Raw genomic sequence first — 24,678 nt, 5'->3', positions numbered from 1 at the left:
GTAAAACAGTGTTTTTAAAATTTGGGGATCAATAAACTTCTGGTCTTGTTTCACTACACATTCTCTTAACTCTGACATGGAACATCCATGCCAATGGATATTCTACGAGACTCAACCCAACACATACCCTGAACAAAGTTCACAGATTTGCAGGACAGTCTGCCCTCCATATCTGTGGGCTCTGCAGGCAGACACGGAGGGCCAACCATATTCACAGTACTAAGCCATTTTACACAAGGGACTTGAGCAGCCACAGATGTGGATGGGGGAGGGGGAAGTGAGGGGCAGGGAGTGTGGTGCTGGAACCAATCCCTTTGGATACTGAGGCACAACTGTAGCACGTGTTACTATCACTCAGACACCACAGTGTTACCAAAACTCAGAGCCTACAGACCAGTAACTCAAACAGTGAGTGTAGTTTTCATGATGAACAAAGGCACTATCTCACTGTATGATAATGTTACTATTCTTCTGATATAAGGACAAGTATAGGGACAAGATTCTGACTCACTACATCGAATCCAGGAGTGTACATTTCAGTGCTGTCAAAGATACCTTCAGAGCTTACACCATTAGCTTGACAACCCATTAACCCAGTGATTTCTAGAGTTACGTCAACACAATAATTGATGAGAAACAGTACAGACAACTGACCTTGCTCTAAAGACAACCAAAATCATAATATTTCAAGAATTATTCTGTGAATAGTGTGAGAGAAATGAATCTAAACTCACTTCTAGGACATTTAATAAACCCCAGTGACCAAGCATCATGGGGAGAAAGTTCGTCATGGACATGGATACTTCCCACATGGTCTAAGCTCTTGTTTAAGCACTGAGAGCACCAGCGTAGGATGCCACCTCTGGAACAATGGAGTGAGGAGCGCCATGAGGCCAAGTGAGGGTTTATCAGGAAAGCATCTGTCAGGAGTAAGTGACGTCTGGTACAGGCCCAAGCAATTGTTAAACCAGAATGAACATCCTTCCAGACAAGGGACGTACACAGAGAAGGGTACCAGTGTTCGAAAGACAACTTTCCACTCACCAATTAGCACAGAGGTGATGTTGACATCCAAGCGCTGTTTGGCCTTGGCTTCCAGCTTCAGTCGAGGAGGATGGAGACGACTAGCGGCCTGTTGCTGCCAGGATACGGAGCATGGCCAGGGCTCAATAAATGGCTCCCAGCCTAGCAGAACACAGGAAATAAGACATCTGCTCAGCAGATACCAAGAGTTTACAGGGGAACACCATTCACAAATGCTCAGCAAGGACATACTATGGATAACAGTTTTTTATTTCCAACTTGATTTCACACGGAAGGTACCCTCTTTAGCCTCAGGTTATCCTACAGATGTCTGTGCTGGGTCAAGGCCATGGGCAGCAGAGCGCACATGCACCCCAACCATGGTCTTCCAGATGTGGGAGGAAGGCAGGCAGGCGGGATGTGCCCTCTTCTGTTAAAGAGCAGGCAAGCCCTATTTTTGATACACTCAAGATGGAAAAAAGTGTCTCAGACTCAGGTTGGAAAAATAGTGCCAGTGGCTTCAGTTCAGTTCAGTTCAGTCGCTCAGTAGTGTCCGACTCTCCGCGACCCCATGAACCACAGCACGCCAGGCCTCCCTGTCCATCACCAACTCCCGGAGTACACTCAAACTCATGTCCAGCTTAAATAACTATTAAATTTAACTATCCTCTTACATCAAGAACCACTGGTTGAATAAATAGGTATATTCAGCAATTCATTTAGTTTTTTGAAATTTTCATCTTAAAATGTGTCATATGTACAAAAGGTATATTTAAACATTTGTGTATGGTTTAAAGAATAAAATCACTGCAAATGCTGCAAATGCTCATGTACCCTCTACTCAACTTATGAAACAGAATGTTACACGTGCTTTTGAAGCTCCTGAGTACCACGCCCCACCAAACCTCTCCCACTCAACTCCATTAGCTTAAATTTTTAATCATTCCTGTGTTCTTCTTTGTAGTTTTAGCACCCACGTATACATTTCTGAAGAATAAATACATTAGTGTGCCCTGCTAATGTAGGGGATCTTCACATAAATAGAATCCAACTGTGTGTATTCTTTTGCAAGTTTCTATTTTTGATCAATAACATGTCTTTGAGATCTGCTCACATTGATATCATATCTGTGGTACATCATTTTCACCACTGAGTTCCAATCCACTTATGAACATACCACTTTGTTTATCTATTCTACTGCTAAGAGACACTGCACATGATTCCAGCTTTGCTGCTATTTGGAAGACCACTACTAGAAGTGGTCTTTTTTCACTTGCTTCCTAGGACACATAGGAGACTCTCAAGAGCACAGATCTAGAAGAAGTATGTTGAAGGGTTGCCAAGTATGCTTATAGGTCATGTCAAATTGTTTCGAAAAGTGGTTGTCCCAATTTACAATTCTGACTGTAGGAAATGACACTTGTATGGCTCATATCTTCACCATACTTAGGTCTGTCACACTTCCTTTTTGCCCATCTGTTAGATGAGAAAAATGGTATCTTACTGTGGTTTTAAAAACGGCTTTTCAAGGCCAGGTAACTTTTCCCTAAACAGAATCCACCAGCCACAGATGAGGTGATTTACTAATACAAATCCAATCTAACATGTAGCTTAACGTTAGTACGTTCATCTCCTCACACCATTTAGTGCTTAGTGACCTGAATGTTTTCCTGCAACTGTAAAAGTAACCAATATTTTCTCTGGGAAAATAAATGATTCTCAAAAAAAAAAAATAGCTACCATATGCCCTGTAAAATTTTCTCTCAACTAGCAGGGCTGGGACCATTATTCTGAAGTTAAACATTTTGAACAATTAGGAAAAAAGAGTGTTGCCTTTAAGTGAATCCAGAACAGAGACGGGAGAATGTTAACTAACATATAAAATTGCATGTGACACATACTCTAGAACAATTAGCAGGCAGCAAAACACACTGGAAGCTTAATTTTCCACTGACTTCAAAGGGAGCAACCGCCCTTCAACACTACTTGGTTTACTCTGTCCATACCTATAAAGAACTCTCTTTAAGGCAAAGAATGTCACAGCTCAAACTGTTCAGCCCTGTTACCAGAATGTTCTTGAATGTCCATCTGTATAGATCCTTACCCTGGTCTTTCCAATGGAAGGAAAGAAACATGAAAATGGCTTGCACTGTATCCAGGTTTATGTATCTGGAAGAACAGCTTGCCCTGAGCAACCACATTCTACTTTAGGGAATAAACAATGCAGGTTATACTCATTTACCAGCTTCCCAGGTGGCACTAATAGTAAAGAACCTGCCTGCCAACGCAGATGACATAAGAGATTCGGGTTTAATTTCTGGGCAGGGAAGATTTCCTGGAGGAGGGCATGGCAATCCACTCCAGTACTCAACGATCCTAGCCAGAATCCTCAGGACAGACGCACCCAGCAGGCTACAGTCCATAGCATCACACAGTCAGACACAACTGAAGAGATAGTACGTACGCATGCAAGGCAGGCTATCTGCCGTCACTGACTCGGTGCTCTTCTAATGAGACAAGCCCAGTAGGAAGTGAGGAGGCCTTAAGTTCAGAATGTGTGTGGGCTTGAATCTTCACTTGAAAGTTAGCTACTCTCAGGGCCAGATGAGTGATCCTTCACTATTGAGCAATTTCATGTTCTGAAATGAGCCAAACTCCAGGATCAAAAAGAATTAACTACGGAAACTTTAAATAATTCCGTTGTGACATACCAAATATATTTTTAGAAATATGAAAAAAAATCTGTATCTTTTGTGCTCGTGCCCTTATTTTTCATCTTTCCCTGTCCTGTCCCACTCCGTTGCTTCATGTAAGATTTACGCAGAGACTTCACTTTCCCTTTTCACTTTCACACACTGGAAAAGGAAATGGCAACCCACTCCAGTGTTCTTGCCTGGAGAACCCCAGGGACGGGGGAGCCTGATGGGCTGCCATCTATGGGGGTCACACAGAGTCGGACATGACTGAAGTAACTTAGCAGCAGCAGCAGCAGCAGGCCCAGGCAAATGCTAAAGTGTGTGTTTTAAATCCCGTGATAATTATACTGACCTGACAGAGCACGGTTATAATAATCTCCAGAAAGGGTGAAGTGGGCGTAGCCTTCAGGGCTAGTTCTTACATGCTGTAGAAAATTCAGTCCTGCAATGAAAGCAAATCTTATTGTAGCGGTGGGGCAGAAACAACCAAAACTTTCTGTTGCTGACACAGCATATTAAAGAGATGTTGGAAAAACAAACACAAAGATACAGAGAACAGAGTAAGGGCTCCCAGAGGGGCAGGGACGGGGGTGGGGGCAAGGGTGATCAACTGTATGGTGATGGAGAGAAACTAAATTTTTGGTAGTGAGCACACTGCAGTGTATACAGAAGTGGAAACATGAGGCTGTACAGAAGAAAGTTGTATGTTATAAACTGATGTTACCTTGATCAAAATAAAGACCTGCTGTGCCCAGTCACTTCCGTTGTGTCCAACTTTTTGCAACCCCATGGACTGTAAGCCTCCAGGCTCCTCTGTCCATGGGATTCTCCAGGCAAGAAAACTGGAGTGGGTTATCATTTCCTCCTCCAGGGGATCTTCCCGACCCAGGGATTGAGCCTGTGTCTCTTAAATCTCCTGCACTGGCAGGCGGTTCTCTATGGCTAGCACCACCCGAGAAGCCCAAAGAGCTATTAGTTATAATTAACACTAATGATTTTACAGAACACACACAAATTTGATATTTTGTTCATCACGGGATTTTTATTTAATAAATTCTGATTTTTAAAAATATTGCATTAAAGTATTATTTATCTTAATCACTGATTTTTGTGGTTGCCCTTTAAGTGTTGTGAATGAGGTAAATGCCTCATTTGCCTCCCCACCAATCCCAGCCCCAGCAATCAGGAAACATAAAAAACACATTTTTCCTGAATATCTGAAAAGAAGGTAGTGTAATGAGAACAGTCATGCCCTCAAGAATATTGGCTCAAAATGCTAAGATTACCATAGAAAAATAAAAATTATTTTCTGCAGAAAAGACACTCACACAAACAGTCAAAATTCCCATTGTTAGTTTTAATCAAGTGGCCCTTTGGAGCCTAGAAACACAGAGAAAAGGAAAACTCCCACAGTGTGTAAAAGGTTGAACTAAATCCCCAGAACTGAATTTTCCTTGAAGGGAAAAGTGACTTACGAGATCAAAATGATGGAAAATTAAAAGTAAACACAGAAGTGAGACTTTCCTCTCTTTAGTAGCTGCATCTAACATGGCTTACAGTGATGTGATTGAGGATAAAGCCCTTCTACAGTCGTCCCCACTCTGCTGAGGGACAGCTCTCAGATGAACAGGGTTTCTCTTTCTGTCTGGCCCTATGGAGGAGACAATGGGATGAGCGTTCTAACAAGCCTCTGTGTTTTTAAATTTTCTATATAGCATGGAAACCCTATTTGCTATGTTTATCTTTTAAATCCCTTTAATAACAGTACTCCCTATAATCTTTGGGGTTCCCTGAAGCCAGAGGTGGCTCAGAGGTACAAAACCCACCTGTCAATGCAGGAGACATGGGTTTGATCCCTGGCTCAGGGAAGATGGCAACCCACCTTCCTGGAGAAGAAAATGGCAATCCACTCTAGTATTCTTGCCTAGGAAATCACACGGACAAAGGAACCTGGTGGCTTACAGCCATAGGGTCACAAAGAGTTGTACACGACTTAGTGACTAAACAACAACAACTACAATCTTTAGATACATGAAAACATAAACAAAATGGAGAGATCATGAATTATTTAACTAAGGCTGTTTATAGAACAATGGCTTCCCATGTGGCACATCCCATGTGGGAATCCAAGAATCCACCTGTCAATGCAGGAGACATAAGAGACGTGTTTGATCCCTGGGTCAGGAAGATCCCCTAGAGGAAGAAATGGCAATACACTCCAGTATTCGTGCCTGGAAAATTCCATGGACAGAGGAGCCTGGTGGGCTATACTCCACGGGGTCACAAGCAATCAGACACGACTTAGTGATTGAGCACGCACAATGTTAACAGAACAGAAATTTCATCAACGACAATTTCTGTTATTCCCAACCCACAGTCTGAAGGCCACATACAGCAAATAAATACATGTCTTTAAAAAACAAATAATGGAAAACACATGTAAAACTATTATCTAAATCTCTCCCATGCTATTAGGAAAGGAAGAGCATGAGTAACACGAAGAAAAGACAGCAGTCGCTGCCAATCTTGGAGATGAACCTAAGGGTTGGGCGAGCACTCACGGGAGAAGGTGAGCTCGGCTAGAGGCACGTCGCAGTCCATGCAGTCATCAATAAAGCAGATACACACACTCTCGGCTTTCATCTCCACGCCTGAGATCAACCGGGCCGGGGCCGCCCCCTGGCTCTGCTGGCTGTTGGAGGCCAGGGAAAGGGATGTCCGGGGTTCAGCATTCTTGAACAACCAACTGGCTGCTTTTTTCAGCTGACCTGTGAAGAAATCGAAAGGTGATCAGTTGGACACGTTCCCACTGCTACTCAAGCAACTCACAGGGGAAACAGAGAAATACATTTGATAGGGACCTACTAGACAGCCCAAGAGAACCTTGATGCCAGATTGTAGTCTCAGACAGAACAAGGAAAACGACAATAATAGGAATTGTGCTTTTTTAGCAAACAGAACAAGGCCCTCTTTACTACACACCTCTACTCAAGTTTACCACATGACCTGGCTCAAAATGCTTGCAGGAAGCCATCCTTCCTCTACAGAGACATCTGCTGAAGGAGAGGAGAAAAGAGGAATGGAGAGGATCCAAACTTCCAGGTGCCACTCGGTACTCAAGCATTTAATCTTCACTATGTAGTTCTGCATATTCTGATGTGCTGCTTTGTAACTGTTCTCAAAGGTCTTAGGTTGTACATACTTGGTCTTCTCAACCATGTGTGTACTGTAAAACTATTAAACAGCCCCCGGAACACAACCAGATAGTCAAAGCTAAAAAAGAACAGAACCCAAAAGCAAAGCAATGCAGCCCCATACGTATAAATTACCAGAGGACAGTGCATGTAACAGTGGTGGGTGGTTCAGGGCATAGGCTTTGGAGCAAGATGGCCTGGCTTTTGATCCTGCACTGACTAGATATTGGCTCTTGGGCAAGTTGCTTGGTCTCTCTCTGCCCGACAGCACCCACTTACAGGATTGCCATGAGGAGGAAACAAGTGAGCATCTGGGAGGTTCTCAGATCAGAGCCTGGCATATAATAGAGGCTCTATAAACATTAGATGGTATTATCGTCTTTATTATTGGTGGAACTAAATCTCAGGTACTAAAGAAATAAAGAGTAACAAAAATCCAAAAGGCTCTTAGAAATTTTTTTAATGTGTTGAATTGTTAAAGAATTAAAAAAAAAAGAAATGTAAAAATTAAGGGATATGAAGTTAATTACACCAAAAGCAATGATGATTAGGAAAAAATGAAATTAAGGCACACAAGATAATTAGGCCTACCTTTCAACTGTTTTCAGAGGTAAAGGATAGGTAATGCAAACAATCATGTGTTAAGACCACACAAGTGGTCAAAGTTTAACCTGGTACAATCCTTTCAGAAAAAGATTTATCAATTCAAGTAAAGAGCCTCAAAAAATATCTATATCCTCTGATCCAGTTTTTACAATACTAAGTCTCACTGGTGGCTCAGCTGGTAAAGAATCCACCACCAATGCAAGAGACCTGGGTTCGATCCCTGGGTTGAGAAGAACCCCTGGAGAAGGGAACAACTACCCACTCCAGTATTCTGGCCTGGAGAATTCCATGGACTGTATAGTTGGACACAACACAGAGACTTTCACTTTACTTTCAAGTCTCACTACCAAAGAGGGACTTCCCTGGTGCTTTACCGGCTAAGACTCCAAATGCCCAATGCTAAGGGCCCAGGTTCAATTCCTAGTGAAGGAACTAGGTCCTGCATGCTGCAACTAAGACTCCTTATGCCACAATTAAGAGTTTGCAACTAAAAGATCCCACGTGTGACAACTAAAAAGTCCCAAATGCCACATCAAACATCGAAGATCTGGTGTAGTCAAATAAACAGATACATTTTTTTTAAGTCTCACTACCGAAGAAACTGAAAGAGATGTAGACAAAAGTTCATATACAAAAATATTAATAACAGAATTGTGCATAATAAAGAATGAAAAACAACTGAAGAATAAATTATAATACGTCCTCAGATCAATGTAAAAGAATCATTCACAAATAATTTTAATGACAAGGGATGCTGCTAATATTATAATAAAATTGTAACTAATTCTATAAAGCATTTGCAATACAATCTACCAACATGTATAAATACCACATGCGCATATATATGTGTGTGTGTGTGTGTTTGTTGGATACATGAGCATACTTTGTTTTACTGCACTTTGCTGATACTGCAGTTTTTACAAATTGAAGATTTGTGACAACTATGTGTTGAGCAAGTCTATCAGCACCATTTTCCCAACAGCATTACTTAATAAAGATACATACATTGTTCTTATAGACATAATGGTACTGCACACCCAACCGACTACAACAGAGTGTAAAAGCAACTTTTATTCGCACTGGGAAATCAAAAAATGTGTGTGACTCGCTTGACTGCAGTATTTTCTTTATTCTGGTGGTCTGGAACCAAACCCCTAACATCTCCAAGGTATGCCTGTATATAGTACGTAGTGAAATAAAAAGGGAGGATATACATCCAAGTATCAAGACTAGGAAAAAACACAGCTTTTGTTGTATCTCTGATTTAAACACAGGAGAGCACAGAGGGAGGTGGAGAAGTGGTGTGACACAGTGGAAGGAAGATGGGCACACCTGGCTTTAAACCCATCCCAGCCCCACGCCAAGACACAGCCTGAGACGAAACCATCTTAGCAACCATAGCCTTACCAAACCGTCTCAGCCAGTTTCTCCATCTGAAGTGAGGCTAAGAATGCCACTACCAAGGGAATGAGGATTTGACAAGAAACATGACTAGACACAGAGGAGCTCTATCAATGGTCAAGCTGATCAGTGTCATCACCATTACCACTCCCAGTAGCAACAGTGCTAGTCTACAGGGCACATGCCGTATGTTTTGCATAGAGTGCTTCTTAGCGACAAAGGACCAAGGGAGGCCCTCTAATCCTCACTTGTACAGCTAAGGAAGCACTGGAACAGAGAGGTCAAACTTGCCCAGGTCACTGAAAGGAGCCAGTAGGTGACAGCGCAAGGGTCTGAAGCCAAGCAGTCGGCTCCAGAGCCCACATTTACATCCAGCATAAAATACTGCAGCCCGTTATTACTGGCCCAAGATTATATTCAGCCCACAGAAAACCACAGAGGGCTTTCAAAACACACTCCAGCTCACTAAGGCATCCATGGAGTAGGGGAGGAAATGGAAAGATAAACATTATCAAACATTATTGTTTATCAAGATAATAGATAAAGGAAAAAGCCTTATTCAAATTACCTTGACACACCAAGAGAGCTTTGCGGCAGTCATCCATGCTAAATCCCAGCTCCTGCAGTCTAGCCAGCTGTAATTCTACAGGGGAAAATGGTATATATATTTTTATAAGTAATTTAATGTAAATTAACCCACAGACTAACTGAAGCAAAAAAAGAAATCAGAAACTGGTGATTCAATCATTTCACTTCTAGGCAAAAATAAGCTCCTAACTGAAAGTTATCAAGTATACCCTGAAGTTTTTAAGTCTTTTCCCAATATTGGCTGTGTTTTAAAAGTTTAAAACTGAAACTCAGTATTATTATCCATATACTTTTGGAAGAAAACAAAGTTTAAAACTAAACCTTAGCATTACTTGTATCTCTAGAAGAAATGGTAAAAGAAAAAATACTGTAGGTTAGAATAGTTGGTTTGGGGTGTTTTCTTTATTTTAAAAATAAGAATTAGTCATACTTATGACTTAACAATTATACTTAATGACAGACAATTATACCCTGAATAATCTAAATGTGCAAAAGAAAATCTTAAACATTAAGAAGAAGGGGAGTTTGGGGGAAGGCTGAACGGGTTTTATGGTTAAATACCTACCCAAGACAGGGTCTAAGGTGTGTCTTGTCCCTTCTCTGACTTCCTCTCCCCCTCGAGAAGCACCGGGAAGGTAGCTGTGAACAGAGCTGGCCTCCAAGGCCGCCGCGTCTGGCACCACAGTGTTAGCTTGCTCTGGGATGGATTTTGCAATGGCAAGAAACAGCTGAACATCATTATAGGAGAGTCTGATATCCAGGGCCTGTAACTGAATCTAACAAGATTTAAAAGGTGGCAGTTTTTAAAGCTGCAGTGCTTCTGTGTCTACACCTCTCAGAGGTACAACTCTAACTTTGGTTTTAGAAATACAACAGACACTTCCTCATTTTGAAGACTGGGGAGACCTTGAAATCAAGCACTAATAGCCATGAGGTAAGATGTCTCAGATTTGAGGTCTAATGTCACAAAACTGTACCAAACAAAAAATACTATGCGGGGAAAATTACTAGAGCACTTAATACTTTGGTAGAATGATTTTCTTACAAGTATATATAATCATCAAAGCAGAGAATCAGAGGAAGGCAATCCTTGATTAACACTCTGTTAATCCATTTTGCTTTGGTCTATTTAATTTTTTAAATTTCTGAAGCCAACTGACCCCCTACAAAATTTCTCTCTCCTTTATTCAAACAGACCCTTAAATGAGTCAAGTTCTATATTAATATTTCTAAAAATCTGGTGTCAGCAATTTAGCTACCAGTGGAAAAAGCTGTACAGACACCAACACAAGGCCACTTTAAAATGGAATGTCTGCTTGAAGTCTGGGTATAGTGCTTTATTAATTACTTACTTTTACCTTTTTTTTTTTTTTTGAAGCCCAAAAGTCAGAATGGCTTTTCTCTTTCAAACCTCCTATAGTTCAAATGGATCATGAATTAATTACTCCCTCTCTACCAAAGAAATCAAACATCCAAGTCTTAACCGGTCCTGGCCTGGCTTCACCTGCTCTGCTTCTCCTCTCCCTCCTCCTCACGTCCCCAGACTTCTGGCAGTGAGACCTCCCTCAGTCTCAGCTCTGCTGGGCCACTTCTACCCCTGACTTTGCTGCTTCCTAATTCAGAACTGCTCTCCTTCTTAGCCTATTTACATCCTACCCCCCGGATCTTCTTTTGTTTCACTCACAATCAATATCCCTAACTATGTTGAACTCTGCTTTCTGTAAATTTTCATAGAACTTCAAGATCATACCAGACAATCAAAAGGTCTTTGATCCTCCACAAGCCTGAAAGATCTTCTAGGGCAGAGACAATGTCATATGTATTTTGTATTTGCTGAAGTAATGGAACTGTTGTTGAGTCTGGCAGAGTAAATAAGTAGTGCAAGTAAAGGGAAGTGTTTGGAAGAGCCTCGGTGTGTTATCCAGACTTGTCATCATTACCTCTAAGATGGGAGGAAAATCTTCGCTATTGAATGCATCCATCAATCCTGAACTATTCTGATAAGAAGAATTTCCCACCAGCTCCACATGAATTTGTACTGGATCGACGATTGAAAGAGCTGTGTCGTGCTCATTCCCCAGTCGGCACGAAAACACCTAGAGGATGAAATGCAATATGGCGTAAATTAATGTCTGATTTAGGAAGAGTCTCACCACCAGGAGAAAAGGGGGCCATCTCAGTCAGTCCTCTACTATGAAAGACCCATAGCAACCACTGAAATGAACACTGTGAAGAGTGAGGCTGTTGCTCTCACCCACTGCCAGCAGCACAGTGCTTCACCCGTGGGGAAGGCAGTTTGGCAATACATAACAAGAGACTTAAACATCTCACATCCTTTGATCCAATAATCCCACTCTTGATGGGAGCTAGTCCAAGCAAGTGATCAAAATATAGAAAAATTCACCGAAACATCATTTAATGCTAAATAAAAAAAAAAAATTAAGAGAATCAATGTTTTCAAGATATTCCCCATCTACTCAGCAGAGTATTTTGCAGCCATTTAAAAGTAACAGTTTAAAAGACTACTTAGAAAGATAGGAAAACAGTTACAATACTGGTTGTGAAAAAGCAGCCCAATCAAAATAACATTACGCCAAAACTATAGAAGAAACACATCAAAATGTCAAGAGATTATGTAGGTGAGATAGGTGATGATAAGTGGTTTTTCCCGCCCCTTCCCTAATTTCATGTAATACAGTTGTTACTATCATAAGTGAAAATAAATACATTAATCACTGAAGCTATGTGAAAGGTACATAGGGGTTCATTATATTATTCTGTTTATTTTGTGTACGTTTGAGATGTTCTAATAAAAATAAAATAAAATAAAACATATTTATGAGGAGAGAATAGGGATGGAGGACGCCCATTCCAGGACCATATTATGCTGCATGCTCAGCAAGAGTAGAGGAGGAAGAAGAAAGCATCGCTTTAGTCTCCCTTGCTCCTTCCTCTTTTCTGGCATTTACTAAAGAAAGAAAAAGAAAGTGAAGTCGTTCAGTCATGTCCAACTCTTTGCAACCCCATGGACTGTAGCCTACCGGGCTCCTCCATCCATGGGATTTTCCAGGCAAGAATACTGGAGTGGGTTGCCATTTCCTTTCCAGGGGATCTTCCCAACCAGGGATCAAATCTAGGTATCCTACACTGCAGGCAGACTCTTTACCATCTGAGCCACCAAGGAAGCCTGGCATTTTCTAGAGCTATTGAAAAGCATATGACACCAAGGTCCTCTGCTGTATTCAACATTAGCTCATTTTGCGTTCTTTACAAATTCTCCCCCAAGGATGTATTAGGGTAGTCTTAAAATTCAGATCCAACTGTGCCACCTTAAGAACAAGACTGAAAGGAGTTTCCAGGAAGCTTGAATATTTTGCCACGGAGTTTTTCTAAGATTCTGGAGCAGGAAAGTTCCATTTTCCTTTTTTCTTCCCGGGCGTCTGCTACACAAAACCCAATTGTACCTGACAGTTCATTAATCAATCACCAAACTTTCCCGTTCAAAGCTGGTATTGTGGAGGCTTGGAAAGCAGACGAACTGCAATTTCAGGACCAAGTCACATCACACTAGCAGGCAAATCCTTCCTCTCACACTGAGGTTTCTTTACATGAGAGATACAAGTGGTAGGGAAGTAAAATCTCCACAGGTTTTATTCAGCTATTTCTGACCAGAAAAAAAAGTACTATCTGCTGCTGAAGATGAAAGCAATTTTTGCTCCCTCAACCTCTGAAATACCACTGGAAAGAACTGAGCATGAAAAAGTTTAATCATAAATGGGAAGCAAATGATGAGTAACTCTAGTACTCATCAAGTAATTACTCATCATGAGTAATTCTAGTACTCTAACAAGAGGAATATTAGCGGAGATCGGTGACTTAAGAAAATTTGCCAGAGGAGATAATAATCTGCCTCATTTCTCCAGTCTCCTTTCTCCTTCTGTCTCCACACATCCTGGCTTAAGAAGAGACACAGCAGTTTTTGCATAATATTGTAGAATGTAACCTTCTGGCTACAAAAGCCATCCCAATGCAAATTATCTCCTTCATGAGACTGAATCAGAGCCATGAGCATCACAATTAGAGATTCAGCCCTTGAGGTCAGGGCCGACTCTCCAGAGGTGCCCTTATTAGATCAGATATTCCTGGAAGGATAACATGGAAAGTCCCTAACACTTTAGTATCACGTTTCTATAACCAGAAAGCTCTAGGTCTTCGCGAGGATAAGCACTCAATGTGCAGAAGGGGATGCAGGAGAAACAAGGACCCCTTCCTCACCCTCACAAATTAGCCAGGGCCTAGACCCACAGAACCAGGAGGACATGACAGGAGCCTGTTGGGGAAAGGGGGATTGGAAGAGCTTCCTTAAACATTCTGGGGAAGGCTGGGTCTAAGAGGTGCAGTCCCTCCACACATTCACAGCCTGACCCTGGGGGCCTGAATTCACGCATTAGAATAACCTGATAGATGTGAGGAGAAAATGAAGAGAAGAGGGCAAGGGTCCTCTGGTCCCATTAATTACCACCCTGAAGGAAAGTTTAGGAGGTAAAATTATCCTCCAGATGCTTTTCTCTTAAGCCAAATATTGAGTGCTTCAATCAACACAAAGACTTCTTACCTCAATGCCAAACAAACTTCCTGAAAAGGGCCGATCAACAAATCGGGGCTTGTAGGTGAGCACGGTGGTGCCTTTGAGAATGATGGCGTTGGTATCGAAGCAGGATACATCTTCAACAACCACAAACTCCGTGCCTGGAAAGGACAGTATCGTCAACTAGGCCAAAGCTGGGAAGTGAAAGCAGCAGGGGTCGTAAACCAGGCAGCACATTTACTGGGTGGGGGGCCGACAGGTCAGCCAGAAAGATCAGAAGTCCAGCATTCTGCCGACATTCTGCTGACACCCTGAGCAGGTCCTGCAGATCTGGCCAGGCGCAGCTGAGCCAACGGAGCACTGCACAGGCATAAGACCAGGACACACTTTCTCTCTTTAGAATATAGTTGTATGCTAGGTCTCCTGGGAGCCAGAACAGATACTAAGAAGCTCAGGAAACCACCCCTTCTCCAAGCGACGATCTGTTTTAAATTCCCAGGAAGCAGATTCAGATACTGATGTTGGTCAGGCAGCAAAGAGCACCGGGTCATCTGTGTATATGTTCAGGGTAGTTTACAAAGAATGTGGACCACTTTTTTTGCTTTTTAAATTGGTAGACACAGTTTTCTATTCATCTGGACATGGACATGGCAAATTTAATTTTTGTTTTCATCAAAAAACATGTATAAACTGAACTTTTGAAACTAAATCTATTTTAAATGCCATGAGATATCCAGCTTATTTCAAATCACTGTGCAGGAGGTAGGATATATCACAAACATAACAATAAATACACATATATGTACAGATGTGCTATGAGAGTCTACTAGTTACCAAAAACCATAGTAAATCTTTTTATAAAGGAAAATATTCTTTTTGTAAAGTCAGCACCAATCCCCTCATTTATCTGTCTTCTAAACTGAGATTTTTCACATACCACTTTTGCCTAAACTCAGTAAGGCACATTTGTTGGGGCCCTGGAGATCAAACAGTAAATTGAAGCCAGATTTAACACTGGGAAAAAAGATCATTGCCCAGGTGGGTACTCAGGCCAGGCACATGCATTAGGGGAGGTCAGAAGAGAGGGACTAGATCTTGCAGCCTTCACTGTGGGCCAGGCAATTCCCATCTGAAAACAGAGGTCAAGAATGTCAACAGTTGTTAGTCTGCAAAACGTGGAAACATGTAAGTGTTTGTGTCAAAATGCAGAGGCAACAGAAAAGTCATACTGTAAGACACAAAATTAACCCAGAATCCAAACCAAGAATCAGTGACTCACAACTACATACACTTACCTGTTACGTTGACCTTGACCTCCAGGTGCCTTTCGGTAGACACAGGAAGGGAAGACCGCTTGGTAACTACTCCACTTTTTACAGTTTTGGGAATTACAGCAGATTCACTGCTCAAGTTACGGTGGCGAAAAGGAGTAACTTTAGTTGGCTTCTTAATATCACTGGGGGTATGGAGAAAATCGTGCACCAACAGCAGCCAGTCAAATATGAGAAACACACGGAGATTGTTGAGAACAACTGTGAAACAGGAGGAATCCTTTGTAGACCTACAAGAAAGAAGATCATAAAAATAAAATAGGAAAAGAGGAACATGACATTTCACTAACCTGCAAATACATTACTCAATTTGGGCAGGTGATACTCTAGCATTTTCCATTTTATTTTATTTATTTATTTATGGCTGTACTGGGTGTTTGCTGCTGTGTGGGCTTTTCTCTAGTTGAGACAAGCAGGGGCTACTCTCTAGTTGCAGGGCTTGGGTTTCTCATTGTGGGGGTTTCTCGTGTTGTGGAGCATGGGCTCTAGGATACACAGGCTTCCATAGTTGCGACAAGTGGGCTCAGTAGTTGCGGCTCCTGGGCTCTAGAGCACAGACTCGATAGCTGTGGTACACGGGCTTAGCTGCTCCGCACCATGTATGATCTTCCCAGATCAGGGATCGAACTCATATCTCCTGCATTGGCAGGTGGATTCTTTACACCTGAGCCACTAGGGTAGCCCTCCAGCATCTTCTAAACTAAGCTTTGAATATCAATAAACTCTGAGCCCAAATCTAATAAAACATTCAGTATATGTTTTCAAAAGTCAATCATATTTTTAAACGAGAAGGAATGTATTATAAGAAAGCAGTAGCAAGTATGTCATCCTGCAATTCTCAGATATCCCCATCGCAGGTGTTTCCATCCCCTGGGAATCATCTGGCAATGTCTGGAGACATTTTTGTCATAGGTGAAGGGGTTCCTGTAGGCATCTTGTGGGTAGAAATCAGGGATGCAGCTAAACAACCCATAATGTACAGTACAGCCTTCACAACACGGAATGATCTAACCTACAATGTCACCAGTGCTGAGTTTGAGAAATCCTGGTGTGGTAGAAAAAGCATGGGCTTAAATCATGCCACTTAAAAGCTGTGTTATCTTGGGCAAGTTGTCTACCTTCTCTGAGCCTCTTCCCTCACTTTTAAAAAAAATTTTTATCGGAGTATAACTGATTTCCTTATCCAGGGGATCTTCCTGTCCCAGGGATAGAACCTGCATCTCCTGCATCAGTAGACAGATTCTTTACCACTAAGTCATCAGCAGGTTCAACCCTTGGGTCAGAAAGATCTCCTGGAGAAGTAAACAGCAACCCACTTTAGTATGCTTCTCTGGAAAATCCCAAAGACAGAGAAGCATGGCGGGCTTCAGTCCATGAAACAAAAGAGTTGGACCTGACTTAGTGGGACATGACTTAGCAACTAAAGAACAATAACAAAATAGCTGATATACATTATGTTAGTTTCTGCTGTAGAACAAAGTGAATCAGTTATACATATATATATATCCACTCTCTTTTTTAAGATTCTTTTCCCATATAGGTCATTACAAAGCATTGAGTAGAGTTCCCTGTGCTATACAGTTAGTCCTCACTAGTTTGCTATTTTATATAAAGTAGTGTGTACCTGTCAATCTCAATCTCCCAATTTACCATTCCTCCCCCTTTACCTTGGTAACAAGACGATTGTTTTCTACATCTGTGACTCTATTTTTGTTTTGAAATAAGTTCATTTGTACCATTTTTTTTAGATCCCACATATAAATAATATCATATATTTATCTTTCTCTTTTCTCACTTATAAACTGAGCAATAATAAAACAGGAAGCACCAGGCACATAACAGGTCTGATAAATGTCAGTTCCCTCCACTACAGGCTGTTTCTAAAAGATCAGTGAGGCAGGCACTCTTTCTTCAATGTCTAAGATCACTTCTTTATAAACATCAAATTTACATACTAGTACATGACGGTTTCTCTATCTGGAACTAGCCTGAGACCCCAGATCTTTTAGCCAAAGAGGGAGGACAAATAAGATGATGTTTCCTGTGGCAGACACCCCAAGCAACCTAGAAGTAGAGCTGCAGGAGAGGGGGAGGGGGTACTGGTTTCATTGCCATCATTACCCTCAATTCTACATTTGAGGTGAAAACCCTAGAAGGACTCTCAGGCCTGGCGTCAAGCCATGGTGTGGTCAGGGCCAGGCACTGTCAGTGTATTAGTGGGCAGAGATGGGTAAGACAAGATGGCAGGGACACCCCGATAGTTTTGGGGATTGAACTTTGTTCTGTGAGCCCAAAATCGGTTCTGGGGCTCTGGCTACTAAACATACCTGTTTCACGGCCCTAAAAGGGGCTTCTATTCAGGAAAAGCTGATTAGGAGATTTTTTTTCAAGGCTGGCTTCTCTAGTCTCTTGTTTCTCCTAAACCTGGCTCACTGCCCCTAGAAAAAGGGCACTGTGGTGCATGTCTCCTTCACACAGACACAGCATTTTTCACAGAAACACTTTACCCTTTTGTAATAGAGAAAAAATGTTGCCCTCAGTAAAATTTTTCCACCCCATTTTGAACACAGATCATCAGCGTTATGAACTAACTGGAAAGTCAAAGTATGTCTGATCCCTTTCCTGGAAAATATTTCAAGCCTTTAAACACTGTAAAGTGATTTATATTTGACACACAAAATCCCAACAGAAGAGCAATTCTTCTTGAGACACAGAAAGCGTTCAAAAGTTCCAATCAAGAGAACATTTTAACCCTCTCACTAACAACAGTATTTCTGTTAGCAAAAACCAAGGTGGATGACTTTATTATTAGCCTCAGAGAAACTATACACCTTTAGTATATAAATTTATTAATATTTTAAGGCTTCTTGTATATTAAAACTATAATAGGTGGGACAACTAGTTGATATTGAGGAAACCAGTTCAGTAACAAAGCAAACGGAAAAAAGAAACTGTTTCAGCAGATAGACCAAATGTATGCAAGCCTCCTGTTCAAATAAACATCATCTTCCAACAAAGGCACTGCAAATCACAGCCAGCTTACCATCTGACTGCAATCAGCCCAGTCACTAAAATGTGGTGGGCTTGACAATTGTTAGACAAGACACAGGCTTTAAAATCAGAGGCCCAAGCCTGAGTTCTGACTACTTCACTTACTGGCTGTGTGTCCTCAGAAGAGTTACTTAACCCCCTCCAAGCTTCTATGCCTGTATCTGCAAAATGGGGAAGAAGTCACCCACTGGACAAACTTGTGAGAACTAAGTTAAAGGCAAGCAAAGTGCCTGGCCCTTGGTAAGGCTCAGTAAGAGGCAACTAGCATTCCCATTACTGAACTGTTTTAAAGTTCATGCAAGGACTTCCCTGACAGCACAGTGAAGACGAATCTACCTGCCAATGTGGGATAAACGGTTCGATCCCTGATCCAGAAAGACTCTACATGCCACATGACAATGAAGCTCGTGCACCTCATGCCCTAGAGCTGGCGAGCCACAACTACTGAACCCCTGCACTACAACTACTGAAGCCCATACGCCTACAGCCCGTGTTCCAACAAGAGAAGCCACTGCAGTGAGCAGCCCCCCAACTCACTGCAATGAAAGTAGCCAGCCCTAGAGCAACTACGAGCCCCAATGGCAGCTAGAGAAAGCCCATACACAGCAACAAAGACCCAGTGCAACCAAAAATAAAATAATTAATACAATTTTTTAAAAGCTCATGCAAAGTTTAAATATCTAATTAGGCAGAATTCCTAAACACATTTGGAGATCACGACCCCTCCCTAGGAAAACTCAACCCTGAGGAATTCACTGAACAGCACACTGAAATGTCACACATAAACAAATAAAAGTACAATTTTATCAAGTTTTTTTTTTCTTTCTTGCCTAACCAAGAAGTTTTTCCCAGCCTTTTTGCTTACTGGTTTATATATTTACAACTTATCTGATGACAATAAGCACTAATAGAATGAAACTGACATCAGTTCCAAAGGTCGCCTTTCGAATTTCTATTGATCGTACCTAACTTTTCAGTTTTCAGGTCTATGCCCACTTAGTCAAAAAATTTTACAGTAGTCTATCATAAAATAACATAAGCTACATCAGAAATAATTGTAACAGCTCCCATCTATGCCAAGCAGTAGCCAGAATATCTTGTTTAATTATATGTTGGCGTTGTTCAGTTGTTAAGTCGTGTCCAACTCTTTTCAACTCCATGGACTAAGCACGCCAGGCTCCTCTGTCCTTCACTGTCTCCCAGAGTTTGCTCAAATTCATGCCCATTGAGTCATGATGCTATCTAAGCATCTTATCCTCTGCCTCCCCCTTCATCTTTTGCCTTCAACCTTTCCCAGCATCAGGATCTTTTCCAGTGAGTTGCCGCTTGGCATCAGACAGCCAAAGTATACTGGAGCTCCAGTTTCAGCATCAGTCCTTTCAATGAATATTTAGGGCTGATTTCCTTTAGGATTGACTAGTTTGATCTCCTTGATGTTCAGGAGGCTCCCAAGAGTCTTCTCCAGCATCACAATTCAAAAGCACCAATTCTTTGTTGCCCAGCCTTCTTTAGGTCCAACTCTCACATCCATACATGACTACTGGAAAAACCATAGCTTTGATTACACGGATTTTTGTCAGCAAAGTGATGTTTAATTATTGTTGTTCAGTCACCCAGTCGTGTCCGACTCTTCGTGACCCCATGGACTGTAGCATACCAGGCTCCTCTGTCCACCACTATCTCCCAGAGTTTGCCCAAATTCATGTCCACTGAGTCAGTGATGTCATCCCACCATCTCATCCTCTGCTGCCCCTTTCTCCTCCTGCCCTCAATCTTTCCCAGCCTTAGGGTCTTTGCTAATCAGGCAGTTGTTCACATCAGATGACCAAAATACTGAAGCTTCAGCATCAGTCCTTCCAACAAGTATTCAGGGTTGATTTCCCTTAAAATTGACTGGTTTGATCACCTTGCTATCAAGGGACTTTCAAGAGTCTTCTCCAGCACCACAGTTTGAAGGCATCGATTCTTTGGCACTCTGCCTCTTAATTATCACCTCCTTTCTATGAGGTAGGTACAGTAACTCTTTCCTATTTTATAGTAGATGAAAATGCAGGTGAAGGAGATGAAAAAAGTTGTCCTTGAACATATTACGAGGAAGTGGCAGATGAAGCCCAGATCTATGTGATCCCAAAACCGATGCTCTTTTCATACACAGCAGTGCCTCCCATAATACCAAGAAGAAAAACATAATCTAGTTCAAGGAGGCTAAAGCTCGTTTTACACGGAGAAATCAGTCATTAAGACCTGCACAGATAACTCAACACCACTTCCCTTCTATTATTTCTATAGACCAAAAGACTTTCTTCCCCTTACATAAGTCCTTCCTTCCCCAAGTCACTTTACATATTAAAAGTCTACAGCTGATGGGGGGGAGCCCGGGGGCGTGGGGGAGTGGCGCTTCCCAGGTGGCACAGTGGTAAAGACTCCACCTACCAATACAGGAGACACAGGTTCAATTCCTAGGTTGGGAAGATCTCCTGGAGGAGAAAATGGCAAGCCACTCCAGTATTCTTGCCAAGAGAATCCCATGGAGAGGGGAACCTGGCAGGGTACTGTCCATGGGGTCACAAAGAGTTGGACACAATTTAGGGACTGGGCATGCAAGTGCACACACATCTGATAGGGAGGTGGTTGATTTTAAGAATCTGGTTTAATCCTAACTACTTGGTCCGTCTAGTCAAGGCAATGGTTTTTCCTGTGGTCATGTATGGATGTGAGAGTTGGACTGTGAAGAAGGCTGATCGCCGAAGAATCGATGCTTTTGAACTGTGGTGTTGGAGAAGACTCTTGAGAGTCCCTTATACTGCAAGGAGATCCAACCAGTCCATTCTAAAGGAGATCAACCCTGGATGTTCATTGGAGGGACTGATGCTAAAGCTGAAACTGCAATACTTTGGCCACCTCATGCGACGAGTTGACTCACTGGAAAAGACTGTGATGCTGGGAAAGGTTGGGGGCGGGAGGAGAAGGGGACGACGGAGAATGAGATGGCTGGATGGCATCACCGACTCTGTGGACATGAATTTGAGTGTACTCCGGGGGTTGGTGATGGACAGGGAGGCCTGGCGTGCTGTGATTCATGGGGTCGCGGAGAGTCGGACACGACTGAGCGACTGAACTGAACTGAACTGAACTTTCCTTAAAGCAACAGAGACATCTTTTGGCCAGTCAGTGAAACTGCATGGTACAGGAACACTTAATATACAGTACACTGCACTAATAAGCCATTATTTACTTCTCAAAGATTGCTCAGTCCTTTGATGCTCTAAAGCCTACATGGTGTTGGCCCATAGGCCACAAAAGGGTATGTCATGATAAAGAAAGGCAAGGTCAGGGTCTGGATCTCCCACCTGAAGTGCAGTTCGATCTGAATGGAGCCTTGGGTGGTACTGCTGCTTTTAGAGGGCTGAAAGATGCACGTGAACACGTTGGTCACACCAGGACTGGTCTTCTGCCCAGCAGAGCGGGTGTCAAAAGCCATCATGGAATGGGAAACCAAGTTAACAGACTTGGTTTGGTTGGAAAAGCTCTCATAGAGCAGTTTACACTTCTTGAAGTCAAATCTATGGGAGAAAGCCGACAAGACGTTGAACGCTTCCATTTTACAAAACAAAACCATAAATATGCCTGAGTTCTATGAAGGAGGCAACTTCACTCTGAGATCTGTCACTGATTTTAACAGTCTCCACAAAATGGATAGAAGTGTCCCTTTGCCTTGTACCTTCTTTTCCATTTCTAAGAAGACACTTTTGTCCATGGGAACTTCATGGGGAATAACAATACCACATATTTGTTGCATGCTTGGTTCATTAGCATTCTCATTTCTCACCTAAGTTTAGTAAGACTATATATTCTTAATAATCCCCAAGAGTGAGGGTCCCTTTAGTCCTTCATCTGTCAACTCCTGGCCTGTTTGGAGGAGTCTCTCTCCACAGTCTGCTGAATTTTTATGCAAGAAGTTCCTGGGAACACCACAACAATAACACTTTTCATGGAGAGAAGTAATGCAGCTCATCTACCAACAGAAAATGCATCTGCAACTGCCATGTTTTAAATAACAGGCAGAGCTGCAATGGGCAGCTCTTAATCACTCAGTACCATCATGACAATCCAGACAGAATTACCCCATATTAGAAGAAAGTAAGGGCATAACCAGTCATCAGAAAAAACTGCTGGTTCAGAAGATAATCAATCTGGAACCCCAATTCCATCATATTGTGTTCTCATTAGTTGAGTTAGATACCTGGATGAATTTTTAAGGGAAAAACGAAACAGAAGACAGAGTCTGTCCAATAGAAAAATTACTAGCCTTGAAGTCCTGTTTTCAAATACGGAACTACTTTTCCAGTCATGTGATCTTACACTAGTCAAAAACTATCTGGAGAACAGGAGTAATATCTGCCCAACTTCACTTGACTGTCAAGAGATGAAAATGTTGTCAAGTGTGAAAATACAATGCACTCTTGAGGGTTCTATATCAGTAATCACAAATTCCTGGTCTATAGTAACCAAGAAGACATAAGTTAGTGAACTTCTGGGTGAGCACATGCCTTATCTAAAGGCAGCCCAAGCTTCCACTCAGCTCCCAAATGCTTCTAATTGAAAACACTGGCCCTCTGCTGCCAAAACTTACAATTCTTCAAAGGAAGCCGAAATCCAAACTTTTTCATGTACAATTCACTAATTCTGGCCAGTGAGACTGTCGACACTGGTGTTCACCAGGTAGCTCTGGACTCCCTTGACACAGACACACAGGGAGACTACTTCCTGATTCTGCACTCATATGGGACCATGTTCTAGCCCCATGGGGTTTACCAGGATCCCACTGCCATTTAAGACTACTCAAGGGCTCTTCTTACTGGCACAGGAAGCTGCTCTGTCAGCCAGGGTAACTACAGTGAGCAGAGCAGCCCAAGACCCGTAATGGACAGGAAATATGAGGAGAAAAACATTGTTACTCTTCTAAGTCACTGGTATTTTGGACTGCCTGTTACCACAGGATAACCTCAGCTGTCTTGAGTGATAGATGAATGTAAACTTTTAAAAAGCATTGTGCAGACCAACCAAACAGCATCCTGCAGGCAGACCACATTCAGCTGTGAACCACCACTCTGCCACCTCTGCTCTACATGATAGCACAAGGCGTACAGGATTTCTATTACCATTACTAATAGTAAAACCATATAATCATAGCCATACCTGGCTAGGGACCCAGCACCTTCTTTTCCTTTCGGATCTTTCAGCTCCAGACTTACATTTACCATATCAATGAGGAAACACATGCATGTGTATACTTCTCCACTCAGAACAGTCTGGAAAAGGAAAATGTCAATCAATTTATAGTTGATGTCAATCTAAAAATGGAGTTAATGTCATGAAATCTAATTTGCTCATGGCTCCATCTTCTTTCCCCAGTTGATTCTGAGGAACAGATACACAGGATGATGATCATGAGACCATGAGAGTTACAAAAGAAGCTAATACACTCACGTGAATCCTTGGGTCTTGCAAATCATAAGGCCTCATGAATTCCTCTATGGGCTCTCCGAGGTTGTTCTCCAATAAACCCCGGATCAGCTTGTACTTGCACAAATCCAGAGAACAGTGGACTGAGGAGAGACTGCCATGGATAGATATGTCTGGCACCGTATGACTTATTTCTCTATGGAAAAAGATAAAAGGTCACTTCCACAAAAAAATCACAAACTTAACATTGACACAGCTCACACCCAAATATAAGTGCTAACATGTACCCATCTCCCTTAGCAACCAATTAATTTCTAACTTTCAATGACAAAAATTTCATGAGTCCAAGTGAAGCAAGTTAGTACAACTGAGTGTTATCTTTCAGCTACAAAAGGCCATTTTTCTCCCCAAATATACATTTATAAAGTCCCCAAATCTGAGCTAACTAATTGATGAATAAAGAAAAATTTCATAAGACTTCAGAAATAACTTACACATTATAGTTGGGAGAGCAATTAAAAAGAAAAAAAGACAAAAGTGAAAGATACAGTTCAGAGAACAGAGGAGTGGGGGGTGGTACAAAACTAGGTGAAGGGGATTAAGAGGTACAAACCTCCAGCCATAAAATAAAGAAGCCATGGGGAAATACTACACAGCATAAGGACTATGGCCAACGATACCGCAATAACTGTGTGGAAACTGATGGTTACGAGGCTCACAGCAGAGATCATCTC

The 24,678-nt window shown here is 42.0% G+C and overlaps 1 protein-coding gene across 8 annotated transcripts in view; it reads right to left on the bottom strand.

Annotated features, from left to right (window-relative positions):
- The window catches only part of VPS13D (vacuolar protein sorting 13 homolog D), a 273,340-nt gene that overhangs the window by 174,428 nt on the left and 74,234 nt on the right, over positions 1–24,678 (bottom strand). For all 8 annotated transcript variants that reach the window (XR_016039627.1, XM_088845450.1, XM_088845451.1 and 5 more), the window contains 11 exons: positions 23,969–24,140; positions 23,678–23,790; positions 21,829–22,041; positions 15,392–15,657; positions 14,124–14,257; positions 11,449–11,604; positions 10,074–10,284; positions 9,489–9,563; positions 6,281–6,487; positions 4,072–4,161; positions 1,045–1,185 (listed from right to left, as the gene is read on the bottom strand). Coding sequence is in view for 7 of the 8 variants with exons in the window: in XM_088845450.1 (XP_088701576.1) it covers positions 1,045–1,185; positions 4,072–4,161; positions 6,281–6,487; positions 9,489–9,563; positions 10,074–10,284; positions 11,449–11,604; positions 14,124–14,257; positions 15,392–15,657; positions 21,829–22,041; positions 23,678–23,790; positions 23,969–24,140 (1,778 nt within the window). In the remaining variant the exon portion in view is untranslated. The remainder of the gene's footprint in view (positions 1–1,044; positions 1,186–4,071; positions 4,162–6,280; positions 6,488–9,488; positions 9,564–10,073; positions 10,285–11,448; positions 11,605–14,123; positions 14,258–15,391; positions 15,658–21,828; positions 22,042–23,677; positions 23,791–23,968; positions 24,141–24,678) is intronic.

Source organism: Moschus berezovskii, chromosome 17, assembly GCF_049115385.1.
Source record: "Moschus berezovskii isolate FMDL1 chromosome 17, NW_MosBer_1.0, whole genome shotgun sequence".
Lineage (NCBI taxonomy): Eukaryota > Metazoa > Chordata > Mammalia > Artiodactyla > Moschidae > Moschus > Moschus berezovskii.
The sequence above is the reverse complement of the archived record's forward strand: the minus strand, read 5'-3'. Positions and strand labels throughout refer to the sequence as shown.